The following is a 25,671-nucleotide window of genomic DNA, read 5'->3' on the forward strand; positions in this document are numbered from 1 at the left end:
AGCACTGTAAATGTCTCACCAGTGGAGGACTATCACCTCCCTGAGTCTACTGGAGAAGCTCTGCCAAACACAGCCCAGCAGACCACTAGCCACCTTTACTGTTGGCTCACTGTCAGCTTGTTGCCAGGACCTCAGCCAGGCTCCACCAGCATCCCAGGAATGCTGATCTGACACACAATTGAAGTGAATATGTTAGAAAGAGGTTATTATCTTTTAGTAGGTCAACTCAGAATGCTGGAAAATGCAGACAAGAATCCCAACAGGAAACAATTCCTAATTAAATCTACAAATAATTGCTGGATCTGTTCTGAGCCACTCCCAAAGCGAACAGGACAATCTCACAGACTATCTGGGAACACTTCAGTGAACAGGGAAAGCTTCCGCAGTTTTACTTCTTGCAAGGCTAAGAAGCAAAAATCTTTATCCTGCAGGACAGGGCATGTGGGTCCCAACCTACCAACACAAAATACCTAATTACATTGGATTAAGTTTTTACCTTTGAGCCAAGAGAATTATGTCCTCCTGTACAAACGCACAATGCTGTCCTCTCCCAGAGACTTGGGAGGAGGTCTCATGCTTGATGGACCACTGCTCTCCACTTGACAATTTCTGTGTCAATCCTGCCTTTATTGATTCAGGCTCCTCATTTTCATTAGAACAAGCAATTTAATCTTGTATTCTTGAACAGTGCTAATATGTCCTTTACAGCCTTTCTGCTCACAGCTGGAATAACCAAACCAGCCCCCAGTCCCACTGCCAACACCCCAGTCCCAGCCACAAGCAGGACATGAGGGGGAGCAGCACAGGCAGAGCTGTGTCATGTGCCGAATCTGGAAGGGTTCAGCATGGGCCATTTGCACCCACTCTGCCATGACCCACCATGGGCTTCCAGGTATTTAGTGATCTCTGGAACTGCCTCACTTTAGACATGACCTGTTTATTTTCTTGAAACAGTGACTGTTTTTTGCTTTTACTTTACCACACCAGAGAATCAGAGCTTCAGACACTGGTGTGAACTGCTCTACTTGGAGAAGCACATAGTTGCCAGCATGAGAGAGCATTTGTAGAAGTGTGAACCTAGCCCTGTTGCAGCTATTTCTCCAGGCCCTGGTTTTATCAGCAGTATTTAACTACTACATAAAGTCCTGAAATATTCAGATAGACACATAGATAAATATAATAATTAATAAATAATAATATGATACTCTAATAATAAAATAAACACTTTACTCAATCAAAGATAAACTTAGCAATAGCCAATGGAACAGTGGCACCCAGGCACCACTAGCCAGTTGCCCTCTGGCAGAGAAGCCCCCACATCAAGCTGCACCAATAGCCATACAGCAAACACTGGGACAAATGATCCTTTCTCTCTGCTCAACACTTCAGCAAGCACAGCCAGAGTGCTGGGGCCAGTTTTGGATTCCCCAGACCAAGACAGACTTGAATATGGTAGAGCATGGTCTGGTAGAGGCCACCAGGATGGCTGAGGGCAGGAGGAGACGCCAAGGGAACATGTGGGCAGCACCAAGGAGTCAAGTCCATCATGTAGGGGTGATTGACTATTTAACTGACAGACAAAGAACAATTTCAGATTGTATTCAAGCCCAGCATTAGTGTTTCACTGCTCACAAGGTGAAGTGCTAACAGTCAGTGTAAAACACACCAGCAAACCACACAGATAACACATCAGAGCCAAGGGGGCATAATTCTGGGACCAGAGGTTTTGATAAATATAGCTGAACAACCACTGCCTGCAGGCATCAGCAAGAGTGAATCCCATTGTAAAGGTTAAAATGTGTGACCATATCCTGGATTTTTACTGCAGGTGACCTCCAACAAAAAGCAATGGCTTGCATCCACTAGAGTGTAGAGCCAATCACAAGATAACAAAGTCACAGAGAATGGATATGTTCAGCCACAAATTATCTACATTTAGTGAAAATCAGGTCCCAGGTTCCTGGCAAGTGGACAAGACACCCCTTGGTGTCACAACAACCACCATGCCCAGCACATCCTGTTCAGTTCTTGTGTACTGCAGTACCTAAACACAAGTTTCCCAGCTTCAGGTGTAACTCAGTGCTTAGACAGTTACACAGCTATTCTTGCATTTTAAGTAATATCATACATGTCCAAAACAACTGCACAATTATGGAGGCATTACAGTAACACAGAAGGGTGAATTGTAAACTATGTACACACACTCCAACTTAAAATGTTACTCTACAGGTATCAGGAATACAGACTTTTGCCCACAAACTCGCCACAAACCAATCTCATAGCCCATGTCCACTTCTCTTTTGCATCATTAATTGGTATTTGATATTTCCTAAGACAGTTCCCAACTTAAATTTCAAGAAAATCCATACCAACTTGCAGCTCAAAAGCATATATATGAACTGAGCAACAGATCAGTGGAAATAGAGACCTCCCTAGAAATACCAAGTGACTCTAAAATGCAGAGGTTTGGGCAGGGGATATTTCTAAATAACACAAATATTGCTGAAGCTATAGGGTTTTTCCTTTTGTTTTCTAAAACACACTCATTCTGTAAGGTATGGATGTGCCCCTGACAGTGCTTTCAACTTTCTGCTCAGCAATACCCTGGAATCTTCAAATTAACCCTGAAGAAAATAGAGCAAAGCTCGAGGAAATACTATACAAACCAGAGCTCCTGAAAAATCAGCATTTATAGGCAATATTTATGGATTTAAGGATTAAAATCCCCGGAACTGCTGTTTATTTTCTCATTTTTATGAGCTCCTGCTTCTCTCTTTTACAAAAACATCCTAATTTTTTCCCCCTCTTGCTAATCTTTATAAAACATACATCATTAGTATTGCACGCTTGGTGTTGGATTACTGAATATGCAACATGAACTCTAACAGTACTTCCTGAGACAGAAACCCAAAGGTATTGGAAAGAATTTGCCGTATATGTACATTTTATTCCCTCTTCAAAGTGTTTAGCAGCATGGGATTTGGAAATAAACAGGTCTCTTCGGCAAATGCTCTCCATATGATGCCACTGAGTTTCTCCTCCTCATATATGCCTGCATTAAGGATTACAGTATTTCAGATTCTTTTCAACCCCCAAGCCCCTCCACAGCAATTTCCTCATGCCCACGTTTTCTCCACCACCTAGCATCCTCACTCTCCTCTGCAAATTATCCCTCACAAAAACATTGCCAGGTTACTTGCAAGTGGCACATGTTCATTTTCTCCTCCCTTCCCCATGCAAATGTCTCCCACAGCAAATAAACCAAAGGGACAGGAAAAGCATAACAGGAGGTCTTACCTTTTGATGGTCTTCTTTGTTTCGTTTGTAGAGAAGAGAATGTACCCATGACAGCACCCATTACAAAAGCTACTCCTGAGTTTTTGGGGAGGATTTCTTTTGGCTAGGATATTTTTTTTATTCCTCTTACCCCACCCCTCCACTGACAATGAACAAAATCTATGAGAAATGCCCCCAAGAACAAAACAAAACAGAGAAAGACCAGACAAGAAAGAAAAGAAGGAAGGAGGAGGGAAAAAGCAAAGCACTGCAGCTCGGCATTCAGCAAGCATTAAGCTTTGAGGGTTTTTTTTAAGTCAACACACATGCACTGAGTCACAGCCAGCTGCACTGTTATTATTCAAAACAGCTCCCCATCAAGATTTAAATGCTAGGTAGATTCCCTTAGACCAGAGCTGGCAGCAGATGCATCAAAATATTTACTGGAGCACAGCCACATAAACACACAGCCTAATTCTTCCTCCTGTTCCCTTATGGCTCCAACCAGCAGCCTGTAGCTCTAGCAAGGGAGCATCAGTGCAGCTCTTCCAGTGAATACTAAACTATAGAGTCCTGTAGACACACTGAGGGTCTCAGGGGAAGCCAGGGCTTTGGGCTGGATGCCAACTCGGAATGAATGGAAATCTTCTGAGTGGGAAGAAATAGTGAGCAAGGCATCAAAGACCCAGCTGCACGGGCTTTGTGCTCCTGCTAATTAAAAGTCTGACAGAAAGGTAGAAAGCAGCAATCTCCAACAGTCTTCTCTAGCAGAAAAGTCAGAGAAAAATTACTAAGTGCAAAGGGGGGAAGCAGAAAATTTCACCACAATCCTTTTTCTTCATATCTTTTCTCACACAGCAGAAAGACATGCAAGACAACTAACTTATTTTTCTGCCAAGTATGTATGTGCACATCCTTTTCAAGGACATTAAAACAAAAAGCTGTTGAAACAAAACTCTACAAACATCGAGTGACTAGGTGGAGGTAGAGCAATTCCCAGCATTTTTTTCAGTTCTGTCATATTTCAAAAAATCAGCTAGGTATCTGGTCATGTTTTCTCTGAAGGTGAAATAGCAAATGCTTAGGTACAGAAGGTGTTAAATACACTGAGGCAGGTCTCAAAACCCAAATGAAATTGCTGCTTGCATGTGGTGACTGAGATTAGGGCAGCATCTATGCAAATACCGTATTTTTCAGAGGAAATTCACCACAGAAGAAACCGCCTTGTCTCAACAAGTTTTCTCAGCTTTCCTCTAACTTTGCAGTAGATTCCCTCAGATGCAGATCCCAGCTCCCCAAATGCTGGTGCCCCTGGAGGTACAACCCTGCCTTACCTGCTGCTCATCTGCTGCCAGCATCTGCCTTTGCATGCACAAGTATATTTGCATCCTTAGTGTATACAAGCAAAGCGTTTCCCCTTAGTTTCTAGTTTCAGAAGGCATTGCACAAAATAATTCAATTTTTATTCTTTCATAACTCAAAACACATCAATTGAACTTTTTGTGAGAAATGCCTGGGCAAAGGTACTGTTTAAATACCCAAGTCCTGAAATGAAACACTTTAGTTTGCAGGGAATTGCCCAAGACTGGAGACATACAGGGGCCTTTGTCATAGTGGAAGGAACCTGTCCTGGTTTGTACAACTTTCCCTGCCTTCCATCCAGCCCCAACTCCTTCCCCCAGGCTGGCCACAGCTAAGGTCCCACTGCCCTTACTTCTCCAGCAGTTCCCATTGGGGGTCCTTCAGACTATGTTGATCTGCACCAGGCACTGAACAGCTGTGTGAGATTCTTACGATTTTTTAAAATTTACATATTTGTATTTATTTTATTAATATTTAATTTGCATTTACAGAACAAAATATTACATAGGCTACAGCATGCATGTGGAAAATCATTGTTCTTGGGACTTCTGCATTCAACAAAGGCTGGACGATGACCAGAGGCTACAGCCAATGTCTCCAAGATGCCAAAACTGGAATTTTAAATCTAGGCAAAGTGTCACTAGCAGAAGTCAAGTGTTGCCAAGCTGTAAGGCCCCAAACAACTCCGCAGATGAGGTTTTTAGAAGGGTTTATGGTTGTTTATATATGCTGAGTTAGACACACAGGAGAAGTGCTGACCAGATATTCTCAAGAGATCAAAACAACAAAAACAACTTTACTGGCATTTTCACAAAATTGAGGGACTTTGGCAAAAGTTTAGTGCAACATTCAATCAATACAAAACACTTCTCAAAGAATTAACTCGGCCTATTCAACTTAGCAAACTTTAAGTCCATTCAATTCTAAATTACTGAAAAATTCGAAGATGAGGGAATTAGGAGAAAGAGAGAAAGACAGAAGTATAGAAAAAGACATATATAGCTACCAGCTCCTGGGTTCCAGTGGTGTTTCAATAGAAATTCCAAGAGGAGGTAGGGTCAAGACATATGAGTGCTTCATGCTCTGTGACCTTAAAATACCCCTTGGCACTTCCCCCAGGTGGGCTTCTGGTCATTTGGCCCCTTAGGAGTTGTGTTAGAGGCTGTACGGGTTGGGTGTGGGGCATTGCATCCAGTGTGCCACAGACTGGCAGCCACTGCCAGGGTGGGGTGTACACAGCAGGGCACTGCCTTACCTGTCCCTGCCGCCCCACATATACATCCCAAAATGTCTTGAGACATCACTCTTTCCAGTCTCTCACACAAGACCACCAGTCACCTATTTCCTCAAGTGCCCCATCTACACATTTTTTAAATATCTCCAGGAATGGTGACCCCCCCCTCTACCCTGGGCAGCCTGTGCCAGTGCTTGATCATCTTTTTGGTGAAGGATTTTTTTCGTAATACCCAACTTACACCTCCTCTTGAGGTCGATTCCTCTTGTTCATTCTCTTCTTACTTGGAAGAAGAGACAGACCCCACCTGCCTACAAACTCCTACATCAAAAAGTACCTTAAAAGTAGCTGGCTTCAGGATTCCTTTTGACATCAGTTGGATCTCAGCCATGCAGAAAGAGCTCGGTCTGGAGTGACAGATCAGGCTGTCCATATGGTGAGATAGCCAAGAAGGAAGTAATTTGGTAAGGCAAAATTGCACCCCTGATGTTGCACTGTTGTCCACTTGAACCAGCATGGCATACGAAGGCAAAGGGCAAATGTAAATATTCCATTTTCTCTGAAACTTGAAAGAAAAGATGACTTAGCTGAAAGTATTTACAGGTCCGTAAGAAATCATGGGGATAAGTGGTTACACAAATTTTTATTTGTATGACTCAAATATACAAGAATAGGGATGAGAGAAGGGAACATGTCTGTGCCTAGGCAGATGAGCACAGAATTGCAAATCCCCAGTTAGAAAAGCAGACATTTTCTTTCACAGCTGAAAACCAAGACTTCAGAGGTACAGAGGCACTGTAAACACTACAAAACTAGAGTATTTGCTACAGGAGGCAGGAATTCTCCTTAAAAGATGATCGTTCAAATATATCAACCTAAGAGAGAACACTTTGAGATGTAACAAATGCTGGTGGGCATCATTTATCTGAAGAGGTGAATATTTTTCAGAGTATTTCCTTTAGAGATAAGAAGCTGCCTGAGCTCTGACTGTGATGGTGAAATGCACAGGTATAGCTGTGTGGGTACCTAAGTCAGCATCCTGGGTAAGAGATGCCAAAAGAGGACCAAAAGTACATCAGGGATGTACTGATGCTCTGCCTGTAAACCTGCCTGCAGTAAATTCAGAGTTTGGTTCTGACACAAAGGTGCACCTGTCTTGGTTTGAAAAGACAGGTGTCTGCTAAGGAAGGCAGGAGCCTCTCTTGAAACGGAAAATGTAAACCCTCTGCCTCCGAATTATTTTAATCTTGAAAGTAAGGGGCTCTCAGGCAAAAATATGGGAGTAGGAATAACAGTTCTATATTAGGAAAAATAAAAATTAAAACATGCAATATAATATATAGTAATATAAGTAATATAAGACAACACTGACAGAATCAGACTATGACCTGACACTTTGTGTCAGGGTGGTGGTAGCAGTCCCATTCAATGGTGGCTGTAGCCCTCATGCAGTGCCAGCTGTGGTTCTGTTGGAGCAGTGACCCTGTAGAAGGGTGGAGTTTTCCTCTGAAGGTCCAGGGGTGGTGTAGATGGGCCTTGTCTTCCTCTGGGAGTGGAGAAGAAAGATGCTTTTCTGGGAATTCAGTGTGAAAAGGCTTCTGCGGTGTTCCAAATTTCACACTATATCCAATTAGGAATGCTTGGCTCCTCCCTATGGGTGGAGCATCTCCCAGTGGGATGATGGAATTTTATCAGTCATGCAGTGACACACAATGCCCCATGAACAGAAGAGATCTCCCCAGAGGGAGGATTGCTTGTGGAAGAGATACAGAAAATTGCCCTACCTGGTTTTAAAATATGGCCCATTAACAGAAGCTAACTGCCTCACTTCTAACAGATGGCAATAGAATACACACCCCCAGCCCCATCTTGCATTTGCAACCCAAGACAGCACCTCAGTACATTAGCATCAGTCTAGCGGATTGCCTGGGAGTATTTTGATTTGTCTTTATTGTGAATTGGATTGCACTACGTCTGTGCAGGACGGAGCAGACTTTGCTGCAAAGTGGACATAAACAGGCTTTGAAGTTCAGATGTGGCACCTGCCCTAAATAGCCAACAAAAACCATATTCTACTTGATACCTCACTATAGCTACAGCAATTCCACAAAAGCAAACTTAGGAAAGACGGTCATTTATTAGTATCTATGCAAACAATCATGGGAAATTCCATCATCCCTATGGAAACAGCAAGGTGTGAGGCACTTCTGCCAGCACTCAGTACACTAAAGTCATTCACCAAATTAAAACAAAGACTAAATTGTAGCATAAAGCTCACCACTACAGCGTACATATCCAAGTAATGTAAATTAAGTATGCTTGGGAATGACTGAGAAAGCAGTATAATAGTGTGATCTATAAATTGAAACCTCCTTCCCACGAGATCCATGGGACAAAATAAGGTTTGTTCTACACTGGGTTTCACAAAAAGAAATAATTTCAGGTAGCTCCCAAGCTGTTAAAATCACTTACATTTCCACTAAATGTTTTCAGGACTTCTGAAATCCTGAAATCTTAATGGCAGACAAATTCAACCTTCCTCTGACTAAAGAAAAACAGCATTCTTTTTGGGAAAAAAAATCTGTTTCTAAAGCCAGTTTTTTATCTAGATTCAGCTATGTTCCTACATGGCGGAACTATGTAGCGCTTCAAAGATATGATGTAAAAATACACTGTTAAGACGCTCAAATATCTTGACAAATTTCTGCATTTTGCAGAGAATCACCTCTTTTGGAGAATAACTGCAGTGTGTCTGTAATATGAGTCTCTCAGCAATACAAGTGAGTATTTTCATCTGTAACTCCATCTTAACTTCATTTTTGTGAGAGCATTCACATTAAGGTTACAGCAGATGAAGAATGCTTCCAATAAAAGGGATATATGCTATTCCTCTCCTGCTAGCTGGTGGACTGAATTACTACTGTTACAATTACATAACAACTTTTATCTTGCTGCTGAAGTGCTCCCCAAATCACATTATTGGTGGCAGATATTTTCAAATTCTGTTCAATACACCAATCCTCTAGAGTTAATAACTAATTAAAAATACTCCATTACAAAATGTACCAATGGAAGGGTGGAGACAGCTCTGAGACACATTGTCACACTACTTCCACTTCTGACAATTCACTAATGTGTGAAATAACCCCAACTAAAGCAAACTCAATGGCATATATTCAATGTCTGCACTACTTTTAATTTACTCATTTGAGGGTAACTGCTTCAAGACTGAGCATCAACTTCTTGTAATACATCAACTTTAAAGTGCGAGTTCCAGACCAGGGTGGATGGGGCTTGGAGCAACCTGTCTAGTAAAGGTGTCCCAGCCCATGACAGGGGATGGGAACAAGATGGCCTTTAAGGTCTCTTCAAATCCAAACCTTCTATAGAACATGATCCTGTGAGTTGAACAAGCCATGCTTATCTCTCAGGCACAGAAGTGCTGACAGGGAAGCAGCCTCCCTGCTGTGCTACAAGGGCCAAACCCTCAGCTGCAGGCAGGAGCAGCTCACCACTACACGTTTTGGGGAGCCATGCCAATTTCACATACACACAGAGGTCTGTCAAATGCTCCCACACTTTGTGCACAGTCCCTAGACAGATACATATGGACAAAAGGAACTAAATTCGTCTCTTGTCTATTGAGCACTTTTCACACATGCAGAAAATGTACTGTTTTTTTGCTGTTTCCCCCTCCTCTACTGGCATCCAGAATGTATTGCCAGGAGTCCAAGAAGTTGAGCCATACTTAGATTAGAGTAAGTAGCATACAAGTTCTGTTACTTGTTACAGGAGACTCATTTTGACCCACAGACTGCATGGATACTGAGACAGGGCATTTATCATCTTTGGGCAAACCAGGTATCTAGCACAACAATTAGGGTTCCCAGCTGCTGTCTGACCTGTTTGGATTTCTTGCAGAGGAGTCAGTGTTTTACTTGCATAATGGAAAATGGGTGCTTGGTTAACATTCCATGGATCCCTCCTCAGTAAAACCCTGCTGCTAACCTGCACAGAGTGGGAATCTTTTCATCTTTGCAGAGGAGCAGAGTGTCACTGGGGTGTCTCTCAGTGGAAGAAAATCTATGCATACCACTGCCAATCTATGGAGCCCACATTAACTACCTAGACAACTACAGACTGGCAGTTTTTGCATGAAGCTAATGAATAACTGAGAAGTTACATGCAGATCAGTAAATTCCAGTCAGCTCTTGTTTTTTTCCAGATTCCCTCCAGTTGGCTTCCACAGCAGACTTATTCCTTGGTTTAGATTTCATTCTTGCCAAAGCAACAACAGCAAATAATTAATAGCCAATTTACATGAAAAAAATCTTCTTCAATCCTCTCTCATGAAGATTGTCAACAAGATTGCATCAATCCAGTGGGAAAAGCTCTGGAATAAAGCAGCCCTGAGGAATTTAGAGGATTCAGGCTGGCTCAGAAGTGGGTAGAGGGCTCCACAGAGCTCTAGGAGAGAGGAGCACCTACCAGTGCCTTTACCCTCCCCAATTTACAGAAGCCCCTGGACGCAGCAACCCACCCCCCAGAACAGTCACGAATTGCAAGCAAGTTTGTGTATGAATGGAGCCATAGAAAGACAGGCAGATGTCATGTTTCAGCTAAAGCTGAAAACCCTATCTCGACAAACACTGAACAGCATTATCCATTAAGCCATTTTCCTCTATGACATTCAGACTGTGGTACCATTTCAAAACCTAAAATACATACTATTTTCTCTTTAACTAGTCTAAATTAGAAAGACGAATACTGCCCTGACCTTTCACATGAAACAATAAAAAACCCTCCAAATGCACTGAACAACACCAGAGAGAAAAAATGGGAAGATTCACTGCTTCTGATCTTTGTGGAGTTACTGGCTTCACTTCTCGAAGATCAGAAGTAAAAACACACAAAGTTATTTGTTCCTGCTGTACGTATTTTAAATCGGAGACTTCCTGACCTCTTACAATAATTCATCCACAGGAGTGCACTGACCTTTTTCAGCCTTCTAATATGGGCCTGGCAATCTAAACAAAAGAGTGTCCTGCAATAACTAGGAACTGTTGCCAATGACTTGGGAAGACATGAAAAAAATAGGAGTAAAAAGAAAAGAAATCCCTGTCACACCAGGATCAGCCCTACTCTACCAGGCTAAATTCTGAGGAAAGTCACAATGACAATTTCATAAATTACTGAAATTTGAAAAAGTGTTACATGAAAATTGAGCATATTCTCTATTTTTGGGGGCACAAATCTTTAAAATTCACTCTAAATATATTTTACTGGGAACAAAATTATTTCCTGAGCCTCCTGATTATTTTTCTCCTTGCTGCCATTTACCTGAAGACTCAGATTCCAAATTGAAATTTAGATTATGCTTTTTCATATACTTAAGATGCACTGAAACACGTGCATAGCCATTGTTCTAGAAACTGGATATAGAGAAACACATGTATACATCCAGCTGCAGGGTCACCCGCGTAAGCAGAGGTCTGGCACAACTGCTCACAGTTCCAGACAGCGAACATAGCTCACATGGCTGCATGTTCCTAGTGCTGCCCAATATCCATGCAGGAAGTCAGCTCCTAGCCCAAAAGGTCAGAAGGAGCTGTCTTCAAGCTCAAGTTGAAGTTTAATCTGGCTACCCGGGGTCTGAACAATGAAAAAATATTGCAGAGGCACTTTTTCCAGCACTGAGATGATACCAAAGAAGGGCTTGTGCCTGGGCTCAGTGTGACTTATGCTGGAAATTCTCCATTTGAAGTAAGAGCCAAGTCGAGAGGGGCTTTGCCACTCATGTCTGATTCACAAGTCAGCTTCATGGGATAGGTATTATAAAGGTACAACTTGATTAATTTTGCAGCAGCAGGAACAAAAAAAAACCCCCAAAACTAATAAAATGGAAAGTATTCCTGATAATTTCATTTCTTTTTACTTGGCAAATACACAAACCTTTCTGCCAGTAAATCCATGCTTCTTAGAGAACTAATGCACTCTAAATCTGCAACACCAGGACTTGTGTTCTGGTTGTTGTAGAGCCATTCAAAAGCAATTTCTCTGTTATTTCTTTATTGTAAATATTCATTACAATTATTTTTCTTACTTTCCTGTCACAGACAAAAAAGCTGTGCCTAGCATTTAAATTACAGCATTCAACAACCTTATTTATGCAAATTGATACTTAATATATGAACAAGGCATGTATTAGCATAAGTAGTCACACATAAAAATGACTGGTCCAGACAGCAGCAAAGGAGATCAGTGGCAGCATGTACATTGGAAATTATTTACCGGTACACCCAATCCAACATTAGTAACATTTTTAAAGGAATGTCATATATAAACTATACTGTGCCATGTCATAGATAAACCTGAGAAGGCACTCTCTGCTCTGGTGGTGAGCAACAAATCTCTCCACTGGATGACTAAATGAAGTTACAGAGATTCATGGTCTACAAGAATAGAGGACTAACTACTGCTGAGAAAAGCTGTTTTCCACAAAGAGCTCATATGTCCTGACTCTGTAAGATGCTCAGCACAGCTCAGAATCTGGAAATGGAAAGGGTCCAGCTGTAGAAAACAAACTCCATAAGCAAGCAAACCATTACAAGCAGCTAACTTGAAACAATTTAGATAAATTCTGCTTATGGATAAATACCCTGTATTTCACATGCACCAATACCAAATCTTTCCTTCTTCACGAAAAAGCATCCAAATATCTGACACTAGCTTTATCTTGGGTTTAATCTAGAGAATGAGGTCTAATGCTGCCTCAAGTCCATATTGACTGTGAGGACCTGCTACTTATCTCTGAGCCAGGTCTCATAAGGTCTCAGAGAAAAGTACCACACTGGAGATAGCTCAGCTACCTCAGATGGCATAAAAGTAACAGGATGGCTTCTGTGGCAGTGTTGGAAACAAAAAAGTTCTAATAAAAGGCAAAATAACAAAGGTCTTTACAGAAAAAACCAAGCCAGGACAAGAGGTCCTTGCTCCTGCTAAAACACTTCACAACAGCGATTACTTCTTTTGTTCTCTTCTTTTTCTAGTGAATTGCTTAGTCAGGACTTTTTGGTTTCTGTCAAATTGGCTATGCTTAAGTTTGAGGTCAAGTCCCCAGGGTCCTATAAGGTGTCTTTTAACCAAATTGAGGAGAGAAACTTCAGGCTTTTTTCCTTTTTAAGGAGACAAAGGATAATTTGTTCACTCCATCAACAGGGAGCACATTCCTACAAGGACCCTGGGGGGCATCCCCTAAGTTAAGGAGACACAAGAAGCTTCCCTCAAAGCTGTTAAAACCCCATTGGCTCCTTCCCCCCTTCCTATGTCCCTGAGCCACTCCCTCCCTATTCCCTGACTGGCTCTCATCTTTGTACTGCCCCAAGACCAGGTTCACTACCCATGTCTGACCCCTCCAGATGGGGTAGGGAGAGTTGAGACATGTGGGTGCTGGGGAACTCTGAACATCTCACTGCGTTGCAGAATTAAACATCTGTGGATATTATACAAAGGCCCTTTCTGCTTCTTTACCCTGGACTCTACTTGTAGCATTTCAGGCTACTACAATTGCCAGTGTTCACTGTGACTCAGTTGCACCCTGTGTCCATGCTCAGACAGCAGTGGAACTGGAATTCAACAGGTTCCAAAGCAGCTGAAGGAAGGAACATTGGGCTGAGTTGTAGGGCATCACATGGGATGATGAGCAAGATAAATAAAATAACTGTGAGGTTAGTGTCATGGTTTGACACGGAAAAATAATTTTTCCGTAAGGAAGAGGTCAATTTGGACATTGACCAATTGAAGGTGGACACGCCTCTGAGAACACAGAGGGGTTAAAAGCAGAATTCCCAGGAGAATCTCTCTCTCTTTGGTTCCGGTCAGCGTGCAGTGCAGCCTCTCCCCTGCCCGGCCCATGGCTGGGTCGGGGAGGGGAAAGCCATGTGGCCTTTGGAGGTAGGCCCAAGGGTGGAGGTCCTGGAACCGGGCTGGCCCCCTGCAGATGGAAGGGTGGAGAAATTTGGGATGTCTCCGTTCTCCCCCCCCCCCCCCCCCCCGAGTCTCTCTCTCTCTCTCTCTCTCTTGAGAGAGAGAGAGACGGCGGTAGTTTTGTCAGCAGTTCACCATGGAGAAGAAGAGCGGGGGGGGGGGGGGGGGGGGGCGGGGACCGCAAGGTGCCCAGCTGGTTGTGGGAGCCAGAGTCTGGGCAGCGAGCCATCCTTGGGAGTTGGGACTTTTAACCCTTCCTTGAGAAAATGAGGGCTTTGTGAAATACTACTCCTCCTCAGTTTCAAAGAGAGGAAGAGAGACAGCCTGGGACCTGGGATGTTAGAAAGAGAAATTCTAGGTGGGAGGAGATGATGGAGTGGCTTTTTCTTGGTAGCCGCAGACTGAACTGATCTTCTCCTCCAAGAGAGACTGTATTTTAGGAGGATGCCGGTGAGCCAAAGAGACCTGCTTCAGCTGGGAAAAAGACAGAAGTGGAGCGAACCAGAGAAAAGTTAAGGAGGTTTGTGGTGGTGCCCCCTGTCTTCGCACAGGAAGAAGAGAAGAAGATCTCTGTTCTTGGACTCTCGGCCCCAGGGGAAAATGGGGGGGGACTGTTGGTCCCAAAAATGGAAAACTGAACTGTTGTTATTTTCCCCTCTTGGCAGGGCATCCTTGAAAGGAAAAATCCTAAAAGCAGTCTGTCCATCCATGCACTGGTGGTGAAAGCACTGTGCATGGAAAGGAGAGGGTAACAATTGGCAAACTTTTTTTCTCCGGGCGGTGCCATGTGGTGACATGGAAGCACAGGATGTGGCAGCTGTGTTTCTTGGGGGGTCTGTGGCACAGGAGAGGCTCCTCTCTCCCTGCAGATGGACTGGGTGTTGATTATCTGGAGGGTGGAAACCTGATTGGGGTCCAGATTGTGTTTCACTGTGGTTTGTTGGAGTTGGGTGGTGGGAGGAGGAATGCTTTGGAAGGTTTTCATTTTGAATTGTGTGTGTTTCTTTATTTTTTTTTTCTCTTTTATAGTAGCATAGTGGTAGTAGCTTAATAAAGTTTTTTTTCTTGTTATTAGGCTTGGGCCTGCTTTGCTCTGTTCTCGATTGCATTTCACAGCATTCAATTGAGAGATTGCATTTTCATGGGGGCACTGGCATTGTGCCAGTGTCAAACCATGACAGTTAGTTACAGCCAGGCTTTTCCTTTAGTCTCAAAATCATCTTTGCCCACAAATGTAAAAACATGTGAAATACTGAATTAGGGTGCAGAGGGTAAGCATACACACAGTCAAAGAGAAATCTTACTTTTTTCCTAAATTAATTGATCCTTAATAAAGCATCATTTCACCATAGTTGTCTTCCTGGAATACCGGGAGGCATCACAGGCTCATTACATTTTGGCTGACCTTGAGTGAGCAAAATTTCATCCAGCATTTCCTCTCCTCCTTGCAGCAGGTTTCTATAAAGGTAGTGTCTGACCTTCACCTTGCTAGGTGAGCATGAGCACTGGGGCTGAGAACTCATAAAATCTGAGGAATGTCTGCTGCTTTTGTCAACAAATTGCTTCTTGAAGTCCTGCTGAATTTTTCAGTGATCTCTTGTTCCTTCAGTGCCTGAAAAAATTTGAAGCTTTTAAACTTTTTTTTCAGTATTTTCTCCCTTCACTTTTGCTTTGCAACCTTCTCCTACACTGTGCTCAGTCTTGGTTTTTGATCTTTCAATTCTTTTTGTAATTGTATCTGATATACCTTCACTCATCCAAACCTTCCCAAAGGTCTTTTGGGAGGCTGAATTTGAAGGACTACCAGGCAGAAACACATCACTTTCCAGTGAATACAGTCTTGACCAGCAGTAAAGCTGTAATAGCCCATATTTTCCAACCTGATTGCATATGTAATTAAATATTCATTTTCACTTTATGTTTAATGATGGTGACTGCAAAGAATTCAAAGAGTTATTTTCGTTCTAATATCTTCTAATTTATTCCCTTGGGAGATGGAAAGACTTGACCTAGATGTTCTATCACAACTTCATCACTATTTTGAGGTAGATAATATGCAGCTTCAGATGTACCACAGTTGTTGTCATGGTTTGACACTGGCACAATGCCAATGCCCCCATGAAAATGCACCTTCCCAAATGAATGCTGTGAGATGTGATCCGGAACAGAGCAGAGCAGGCACAAGCTTAATAACAAAGGGGAAAAAAAAAAACTTTATTAAACTACTGCTATAATAACAGGAAACAAAAAACCACACACTAAATCCAAAATGAAAACCTTCCAAAACATTCCTCCTCCCTCCACAATTCCAACAATCTGCAGTGGGACACAACTCAGACCCTCAATCAGGTTCCCACCCTTCAGATAATCAATACTCAGTCCATCAAGGGAGAGAGGAGTCTCTCCTGTGCCACAGACCTGCAAAAAACACAATTACCACTTCTGGTGTTTCCATGTCACACATGGCACCGCCCAGAGAAAAATCTGCCTGTGTGACACTCTTCATGTCACAGTGCTCTCCACCACCATGCATGGACAGACTGCTCATAGGGTTTCTTTCCAAGGATACTTTGCCAAGGACCAAAGAAAACCAACAGTTCAGTTTCTCACTTTCTGGGACCACAGTGCCCCCATTTTCCCCTGGGGCTGAGGGTCCAAGAACAGAGATCTTCTTCTTATCTTCTTCTCTGAAGACAGGGGGCGTCACCACAACCCTCCTCAACTTTTCTCTGTTCATTCAACTCCAGTCACTCTCAGCTGCTGAAGCAGGTCTCTTGGCTCAGCACTGCATCCTCCTAAAATGCCAGCCTCTGTTGCAGGAGAATTTGGTTCAGTCTATGCCTATACAAGAAAAGTCCAGCCAAAAGTCACTCCATCATCTCCTCCCACTGAGAATTTCTCTTTCTAACATCTCAAGTCCTAAACTGTCTCTCTTCTTCTCTTTCAAAACGAGGGGGAGTAATATTTCACAAAGCTTTCATCATCAAAGAAGGGGTTAAAAGTCTCAAATTCTCGGGGCGGCTGAGATCTCTGCCCAGACCTCCAGCTCTCAGGACTGGTCCCCCCGCCCCCGGTTCCTCCTCCTCCTCTGCCGGAGTACTGCTGGCACCATCGCTGTCTCTTTCTCTCGCTCTCCAGAGAGACTCTGGAGGGGGAAACACAGACATCCCAGATTTCCTTCACCCTTCCATCTGCAGGGAGCCAGCACAATTCCAGTCTCTTCACGCTTTGGCCTATCTCAGCATGGGCCACATGGCTTCCCCTCCCCCACCCAGCCACGGGCCGGGCAGGTGAGAGTCTGCACTGCGCCCTGACCGGAACCAAAGAGAGAGAGTTCCCCTGGGAGTTCTGGCTTTTAACCCCTCTGTGTTCTCAGAGGCATGTCCAGCCTCTCCAGGCGGCCTCTCTCAGTGGCCACTCCAGGTGCCAATATCCAAACCTGACCACCCACTGGTTTGACCCCAACTTCCTGAGAAAATTCTCTTCTGTGTCAAACCACAGCAGTTGTGTATTAATACTTCCTTTTCATTTTTTCTGCCATTAATATAACTTTTGTACAGCCTAATTAAGTGCTGTAGCCTGTATTTATTCTATCACTGATGGATTATTGAGAAAACCACTACAGCAGACCAACATATCATGTCTTTTCTATAGCATTAAAACTTACTGCTGAATTCCAAAGTATTTGTATTTGTTTATTATGAGTTAAAGGCCTTTCCAGGTCCAGGAATACTGGGATTAACACATCTGATACAGCAACATTGCTACTGCACAAGGGCTGTTAACTTCGCTTACTTTAAAGTTGTTACTTGCTTTCTCTCCAACTTGCCTTTCAGTAAAGCAGCCCTCTCTTGGGTTACCACTCATATCACTTATCCAGCCCAAGCTGAAAGTCTGAACAAGCTAATCACAGACACGACCTTGCTTTCTTCACTGCACAAATGACAACAACAAAGCCTGCCATGTTTACAGAAACCAAGCTTGCATTTATTTCTGTGATAATCTGTTGTAAAGTAAGAAACACTTCATCTAACCTCATGATACTATTCTGCTAGACTAGACTGGTTGTCTCTTCTATGCTTTTGTCTCTATGCCATCATTTTTCAGCCAGGTAACAATCCCTTTAGCCTATTAAATCTCAACAGATGTAAAAAACCAGATCCACTTCTTGGGGACCCAACTGTACCAGAAGTTCAGGTGACGGGGGTGGAGCAGCCATCATCAGAAGCACAGTCAGCAGGCCTTTGACTTTCTGAGACCCATGGATCATGCACTACTTTAGGTTCAGTTCTGTGGGAGGATGAATTTTGTACAAAACTCCTATTAAGGGGGATACGTAGGACTCTGGACATCAGTTTGCTTTTAACCGTTTAATCTTAATGTCCTAACCTTTTAATCTATTTTCAGAGGGTAAAGACAGGTACAAGATCTGTCACTTTCATAGTAAAAGACCTACTAAAAAGAAGACAGGAGTAGACACTGTATATGGCAAATGCTGACAGAAACCCTTTGTGCTGGTGGCATAAGGATACAACACAAACATACACACTAAGACTGCACTAGGCAGCCTTCCTGGGGTTGCTGGAGTCAACAGGTTCCAACTCAGCTGAAGGAAGGAACACTGGGCTGAGCTGTAGGGCATTACATGGGAACATGAGCATCTTCTCAGGCATGATTAGGCAGCAAGCAGCTTAGACCTGCATTTTCCACTGATGTATTATGAACCTAATATTCGTCAAGTATCTTGGCTGTAGAATCCAGTTGAAAGCTCCTGAAAAGCAAATCTGAAGGTTTTCACTCACACAGAACAGGAACAAATATTTCAAACTAGTAGAAGTTGAAGAATAACAAAGCCTAACACTGGCACATTATCAACCCCCAAAACAAGGAAAGCTACGTACCCATCCATCCAGCTATCACTGAATTATCTCTTTAAAAAAAAAAAAAAAAAAATCAGACCTACAGAAAATTTTGTCTCCCCAAGCAACCGCCAACAGATCATCTTCAGGGCTCGCAAAACAAGGTAGAAGCAAACTGCAAAGCCAACAGGGTATGACAAACAACTAACTAATCACATCTCAGAGCAAAGCCTAAGCAAAGCAATGTGGAAATTCATCAGTTCTGAGAATGCTAGTAGCCAAAAGAAGTGGGCAATGGAAATTTTATCCTGTATTTACATCAGAGACTTTGGACTGTACAACTGGCTTGAGTGTATGGTATACTTTTGTGGGTGAAATATCAACAGAAACCACCTCACAGTCTTAGATAAGTGTCGCCCTGATTCTTGAGTTTTTCTAAAGCCTTCTGAGTTTATATTCTACTGGGAAACTTTCCCACACAGTTTCTGTAAATAATGTGTTGTTTTGCATTCCTTCATGGGGGTGGAGAGACTTGATGTACTAGTGGTTTGTCCAATGTCTTTGGAGAGGTGGCCCATTCACTCTCCAATCCACTGTCACCTTTGGAAAAGTATAAAAGTTGGAGTCAGAAAATAAACTTTCTCTTTTACCTTGCAAAGTGGCAGGTGGCTCGTGTTGTGCTTTCTCGTGTCCTATAGCGACAGATAAGGACTCTTAAATGTGCTGTGTCTTCCTCGCTGAAATTACTGCATCTCATTCTTCTCAGGAGAGCAGAATTCATCAGCAAAACATACCACTTTGTCCCAGCTAATGCTGGGACATTTCTCAAAGCCAGTCATATTTGCAAACAGTTTGTGGATTTAGCTAGCATTACAAAAAATTTCACCCACGATACTGCAATATGTCACTAATACCTTACCACTAATTAATAAATATCCTGACATAGTTACATACTTTCTTTTCTTAAATTTAGTCCATGCTGGTACAAGGTAAGTGCCGTGCATGTACAAAAACAGCAGGAACAGCACAGGATATTGCTGAGTTTGATACATCAATCTCTCGATAGAAATCAAAACACTTTAGAACCAGAATGACAATGACAAAAGCTACAGCATTTGTATTTGATATGGTAGCTCACCATAAAATTCTGGAGAAGTCACACTACTTAGCCCACAGGCCAGCTGCAAACCATAGCCACAGCTCTGCTAAAGACATTTCTGTCCTTCATCGCTTCACCCCAAATTCCCCTCTCCTTTCTGCCCATGGGTATTCCTGCATCAAGGCTCTGCAAGGCACTGCCCAGTTACAGTGGTCTAACATGAGTGCACTGCACAAGGATGGCCTTGGGCCCTGGTACAGCTGGAATATTATTTTCATGCACCTTCTTCTCTGAAATTGCCAACATGTCAGCTCAAAATTGCATGGCAGAATTTCAACTAATTTTTAGTTCTGTGGAAGAAGATTGTGGCTTTTTAAAAGTTCATTTGATATCAAAACAGCCTAGAAAGATCAAATGTAATTAAAATCTTCTTGTGGTTATTAGAAGTTTAAATCACCAGAAGCCAGTAAAGGAAGCTGCAAATAACACCTTCACTGCCATCAGACAAACAACTCAGCTCCTCCTAGCACATAGAGCTGGCCCCGGGTTTGATAATGTCTGTACTTTTACAAGTTACTTATTATGGCTATATGCACATGGAGCTATCACCAGCTGCCCAGAAGCTCAGGAAACAAACTATGTCTAACTTCTAACATTTATTTATGTATTTCCAGAGACTTCCTCATGAGGTATTTATGCTCAAAACAAAGTTTTCAACTTGCATATAAATTACCATAACTGATGCTGCTCCAGACAGGGGTTTGCAACCAGCCACCAAGAGACTTACATATTACACAGGCATGACATATCTCTCTAGTTCCTCTTTAGTAATAAAGATTGAAAGATGTCTGCATCTTCTTTGTTTTCAAGATATGTAGAAACATTTCTAGTAAAGTAGTAGCTCAATAAAGACAGAAATAAAACATTTGTTATGCTTTTTCCATTTGTAAAAAGAAAGGAAAACAGGAGCAGTCATTGCACCATGTAAGCTTCAGTAGACAAAAAATAATGTCCATGTGCAGTATATGAACCAAGCATGTCAGACTGTACAACCCAACCATTATAAAATACAGGTTTCATTTCCCCCTCCACTCTCGATTTTATGTGAGCTTGTAGAGCATAAGTACTGCCTTGCGGTATCAGTTAATGACTCATTCAGAAAAGGGTATATTCAGGAACAGCTCTCAGAATTACAGTGGCTTTTTCATGGTTGTAATACATAGAAATAGAGTACTTAAACTGCAGTGAGACACCCAGTGACAGCATTTCTATCTCCAAGCTTTCTCCTCTCTCTTCACTGTTACATGTGATAACCTTCCTTCAGAAATACTTTCTTTTTTCCTGGAATGAAACAGTTCTTAATAGATACTCCTCCTGTTTTTCTCATGGTTGCTGAAAACTCAAATTTCTCTCTCTTCAGCCTTCCAATGCCTTCCAATTTAATACAGCCTGCAAATTTCATAATGTCCTGTATAACACATCTTTCCAATCAGCAATGAACTAGCATGAAGCCCTGCAATTGCTTCTGGCAGCTCTCCACCATGTCACCTTGTCTTCCCATGTCATTGGGCTCCCTTTGTGTCACGTCTTTCAGCCAGCCAGCCACACCGCCATGGTCCTACTTTAGGCCAACTGTGACTTTTCATGGAAATCTGAATGAGGAAATATCAACTGAATTATTATAATCAAAATGTATCACATTAGATACATCATCTTAATGCACTGAAGTGTTTACAATAATAATTGAGTAAAAATAAATTGGTCAAGATAATTTATAGATAAAACCTTAAAATGCAGTGCAAGCCAGACAAACTACTTCAACTGCAATTGCATAATCAGCTACACTAGACTAATTATCATTTAAAATAAAGAAATAGGAGGGAGACAAATGTTAGTCTATCACTATGTGGAGATTCAAGGTGGATCTGCGGAAACTGTTCATCTGGTTCAAGCAATGGGCATGGCAGCCAGTGCAGAGACTACAGAACAGGCTTTGGTGATGTAAAGTCCAGAGCAAGCAACCTTCCAATTCATTACTTGTACACAAACCCAGTATCTGAAGCTTCTTGTCATTGTCTAGAAAAATCACTGGTTGACCCTGAGCACACCATTTAATTTCTTCAGGGCTCATTTGCATCCCAGCTGTTTTGCGTGTCACAGGTTGTGATGCTTAATGATGCAGCTGATCCTTGATCTGTGTGACATGCAGACTCTGAGTACCTCAGGCAAATGCGGGATACACGCAGTGAGTAAAGCCAGCTCAAGCCTGGCCCAGCACCATTTCTGCTAGAAACATGCAGCCACACATCTCTTACCTGAGCTGCACTGATGGCAGTGCACAGCCCAGAAGTGATGGCCAGCAGCACTGCGGCCCCAGAGAGCCCCAGGGAGCTCTCGTCTTTGAGAGTGGGCTTCACCTATTCTCATGATGCTACAGTAGATTTCCAACAAATGCACTATTACCACAAGTGTTAAGAGACTTACAGCAGTTCCTTATTATGATCCACATTTCACAAACAACCTTAATTGTTTAACAGAAAATTTCCAAAACATGGGAATTCTGATAATATGATCTCAAATCATCAAAGCAGCAGTACTGTGACACTCCAAACTCAAAGACACTGCAAACTTACTTTTGTCCCATATGGAAACCCTTACTAACTCTGAACTCCTTCAAGTTCTGCATTGCCGTATTGTGCAATAAGTGTTTAATAAATGTTATTTTACAATTATCCCTGCTTATTTTGAGTACTTAAAAAAGCATGTTTTGTTCCAATGCAGTCTGTTTTCACTTAGAGCTAGCACTTTAGGAAAGTGCTAGAAGTACAGAATAGCAACCACCAAACAATATCTAAAGATAAATAGTATCCCAGCTGTTAAAATATGCTAACAAATACTTTTGCATCAATTTCCACCAATGCTTGACTTAGGTTTTGAAATACATCAGGATGCATCCTACACTGGTACAAGCAAAGTCTTAAAGCCATCAGAATTCAAAGAAGACCTGATATATAGCCAGCTGCTCATATTAATAATTTATGACCTGACTTGGATGTAATCCAGGCTTCTATTATTTACTACTGGCATATGCTTAATCAATTTTTCTAACATTTCTGCCACATTTGTAAGAACACTAAAAGAGAATATTAAACACAAACCACTACATTTATTTTTACTTGATTTTGTTGTCTTATTTAAGAATTCTATTTGGATTAATACAAGGAAATCTAATGCCTTGCATCTCTGAAGAGTTTATGACTGGATGTAAGAAAACTTCTCTTTGAAGTGCAGTATTTGCATAGAGACAGCTCTAGCAGTGCCTGTTGGGCAGGCTTCACATTTCACCACCATAAGGTACCAGAGGTGATTATTAATAGTCCCTCAAAGACCCTTAGTTACTAGAACTTAATGAACAATTGCTTGTAAAAGAAGGTACACTAGATTGAGAAAAAAAAGAAAGAAAGAAGGGATTTGCTTTTGCTTTTGTACCTGCTACTACAGGAATAAATAACTGATGTAAAAAATTACCTTTTGGAAATGTGTAGCACAATTTATTCTGTTACTCTAAGAAAGATATATCTGTCCTGAAGTTCACATTATTTACTTACTCTATGAGTGCTACAAGAAACAATGGTTCAATAGAATGTAATCTCATTCTCCTCAATTTCAGCTCAACAGCCCAGCTCCTTCATTCAGAAGGTAATTTTCAGCATCAGAATTTTCTGAGATCAAGATTTCCTTACAGGCAAAACAGGCACATTATGTGTTTACCAAGTATAAAATAAATTAGTGGGAATTAAAGTTGGAACATGAAGAACATTATGTAAGCTGAAAGTCTGGCATCCTATTACTGAGAAAACTTCAGAAAATCTAGAAAGAAGACTAAGAGAAACAGGCAGTGAACAGCAAGCTAACAGGATACAAAGCATGTTTGAACACAAAGCTGTACAATACACAACTATACCTTTTTCATCAGACTGATGCCTTATCAGCCCTAAAATGACAAGCCAAACAAGATTAAAATGATAAAATGATAAAAAATTGGTAAAATTATAAAATTATAAAAAGCAGTTACCACTTACTGAAGGTCCACCAGGTGCACTTAGGGCAGAATGCACACATGATACATGGCTTTGACACTTTTATAAGTTTATCAAATTAGCATAATTGACAAGAATCCCCAATTAAAAGTACAGTTAATGAAGTAATTCCCCTTCTTAGTTCAGCCCCTGCTGAAGCCCCCCCCTTGCTTACTGCCCCTTAGTGTTTATATCTTAATACATGGGAACCTGAAATGGCCTTGGTTCACTGAAGAAGCAAGATTAGAACAGGATTCCAGGAATGTGTTTGTCTGACAGGTAGAAGTACTGCAGTTAACTAAGAAATTTTACAATAATAGTCTACAGAGCTATGCCTATATAAAAAATACATAAAAAGCAAAGATCTTTTGGCATTAAGACTAGTTAAATAAGCCCATGATTACTGCCAAATGAAAAATTTCTAGCATTGCAATACCAGTATATACGTACTGCAGTGCAACAGATTTTCTCTTGTTTCTCCCCTTGCTATTCCCACAGCAACAAGAAAGCAGAAAAAATTTATAAATTTTGTCTGACTTCACATACACACACATATGCCCATACCTCCATTTCAGGCATGACAGGTGAGCAATATATTACCAATTCACATTACATGAAGAACGGTAAGACAGATAAATCAAAGTCTGATGCTTAGCCCAAGAGACAGACAAACTAAAAGGAAAAAAAAAAAAAATCAGCTTTAGTTACAGAAAGGCTTCAAATGGGCTGTGTTGAGAGCACACAGGTAGATAACCCCACCACAAAGGCAGGCATGTGCCTTCATGTATCCCCACTGGCCTGACTGCATGCAAAAGCATGCATCAATCCTGACTTACCTACAAACTATCAACCTGTTTCCCTTACAGAAGAGCAATATGATGATAAAGAATATGATAGTTTATCCTCTCTCAGCTGCACCAGCTCGCAGGAACCCAGAACTCCTTCTCCAAGGTGCATTCACCGAGTTTTAAATCAAAACCTCTCCCTGCCCCCAAACTAGCTATAGCTGCCATAGAGGGAAAAAAGCTTCATGAAACATAAAAGGAACTCTTCAAAACCCTTTTTAGAAGGAAAAACTACTGAAATCCATTCAGAAGGCAGAAGCCTCTTCTCAAAAACAGTGACCATCAGAGGCAAGTGCACAGTTAATTATTCAGTAATAAAACCTCATCTCCAGATGGATGGTGACCACTTAGCTCCCAGAATGCTGTTCATCAAGCGTATGACTCCTCTGACCTCAATTACTATGGCTTTCATATAAGTTACTTCTAGAAACTATTCCAAAGTTTTGGTGGAGCTGTGAACAAAGGGTTGGAATAATGAAAATTCAGATTTATATAATCCTTTGAATATCCAAAGTGACCTTACAAAGTCAGGAAAATAATTTCAGAACATACCAAAATCTTCATGCAATTGAGCATCTCTGCAACTCTTGCATCAACACAAGCATTTCTGCTATTTGTTTCAGGCAATAAAATGTGAAATAACTAGACAAAAATACTTGATATGCTTTGTGATGCAAGTAAACTTACCAGAATTTTTCTTCAGAAAAATTAGACCCACTATGGCCAGATCTTTTGCCTGAAGTATGAGCTTTTAAATAAATTTATACTAAAATACATAAATGGATAATCTGTTGCTGAAGCACAGTCATCTCTTAAAAAAACATTTTTTTCTTCACTCAATTTACAAAACCAGAAGAGAACTCTGTATACACAAATATTTATAAGCAAATGCTCACAGAACATTAAAAGTTTTACTAAACTTTACATAAAT

At 41.6% G+C, this 25,671-nt stretch overlaps 1 protein-coding gene across 6 annotated transcripts in view; it reads right to left on the bottom strand.

Moving 5' to 3' along the window:
• Nucleotides 1-25,671, bottom strand: part of KCNIP1 (potassium voltage-gated channel interacting protein 1) — a 338,371-nt gene that overhangs the window by 227,318 nt on the left and 85,382 nt on the right. For 2 of the 6 annotated variants that reach the window (XM_032750949.3, XM_032750948.3), the window contains exon 1: nucleotides 3,298-3,989. The exons of 2 other annotated variants lie outside the window; for them this stretch is intronic. In XM_032750949.3, the coding sequence (XP_032606840.1) occupies nucleotides 3,298-3,358 (61 nt within the window). In that variant the 5' untranslated portion in view covers nucleotides 3,359-3,989. Of the gene's footprint in view, nucleotides 1-3,297; nucleotides 4,008-25,671 lie in introns of those variants that run through there. 2 more of the 6 variants (XM_072935320.1, XM_072935326.1) reach the window with 2 other exon arrangements.

This window comes from Taeniopygia guttata, chromosome 13, assembly GCF_048771995.1.
Source record: "Taeniopygia guttata chromosome 13, bTaeGut7.mat, whole genome shotgun sequence".
Classification (NCBI taxonomy): Eukaryota; Metazoa; Chordata; class Aves; order Passeriformes; family Estrildidae; genus Taeniopygia; species Taeniopygia guttata.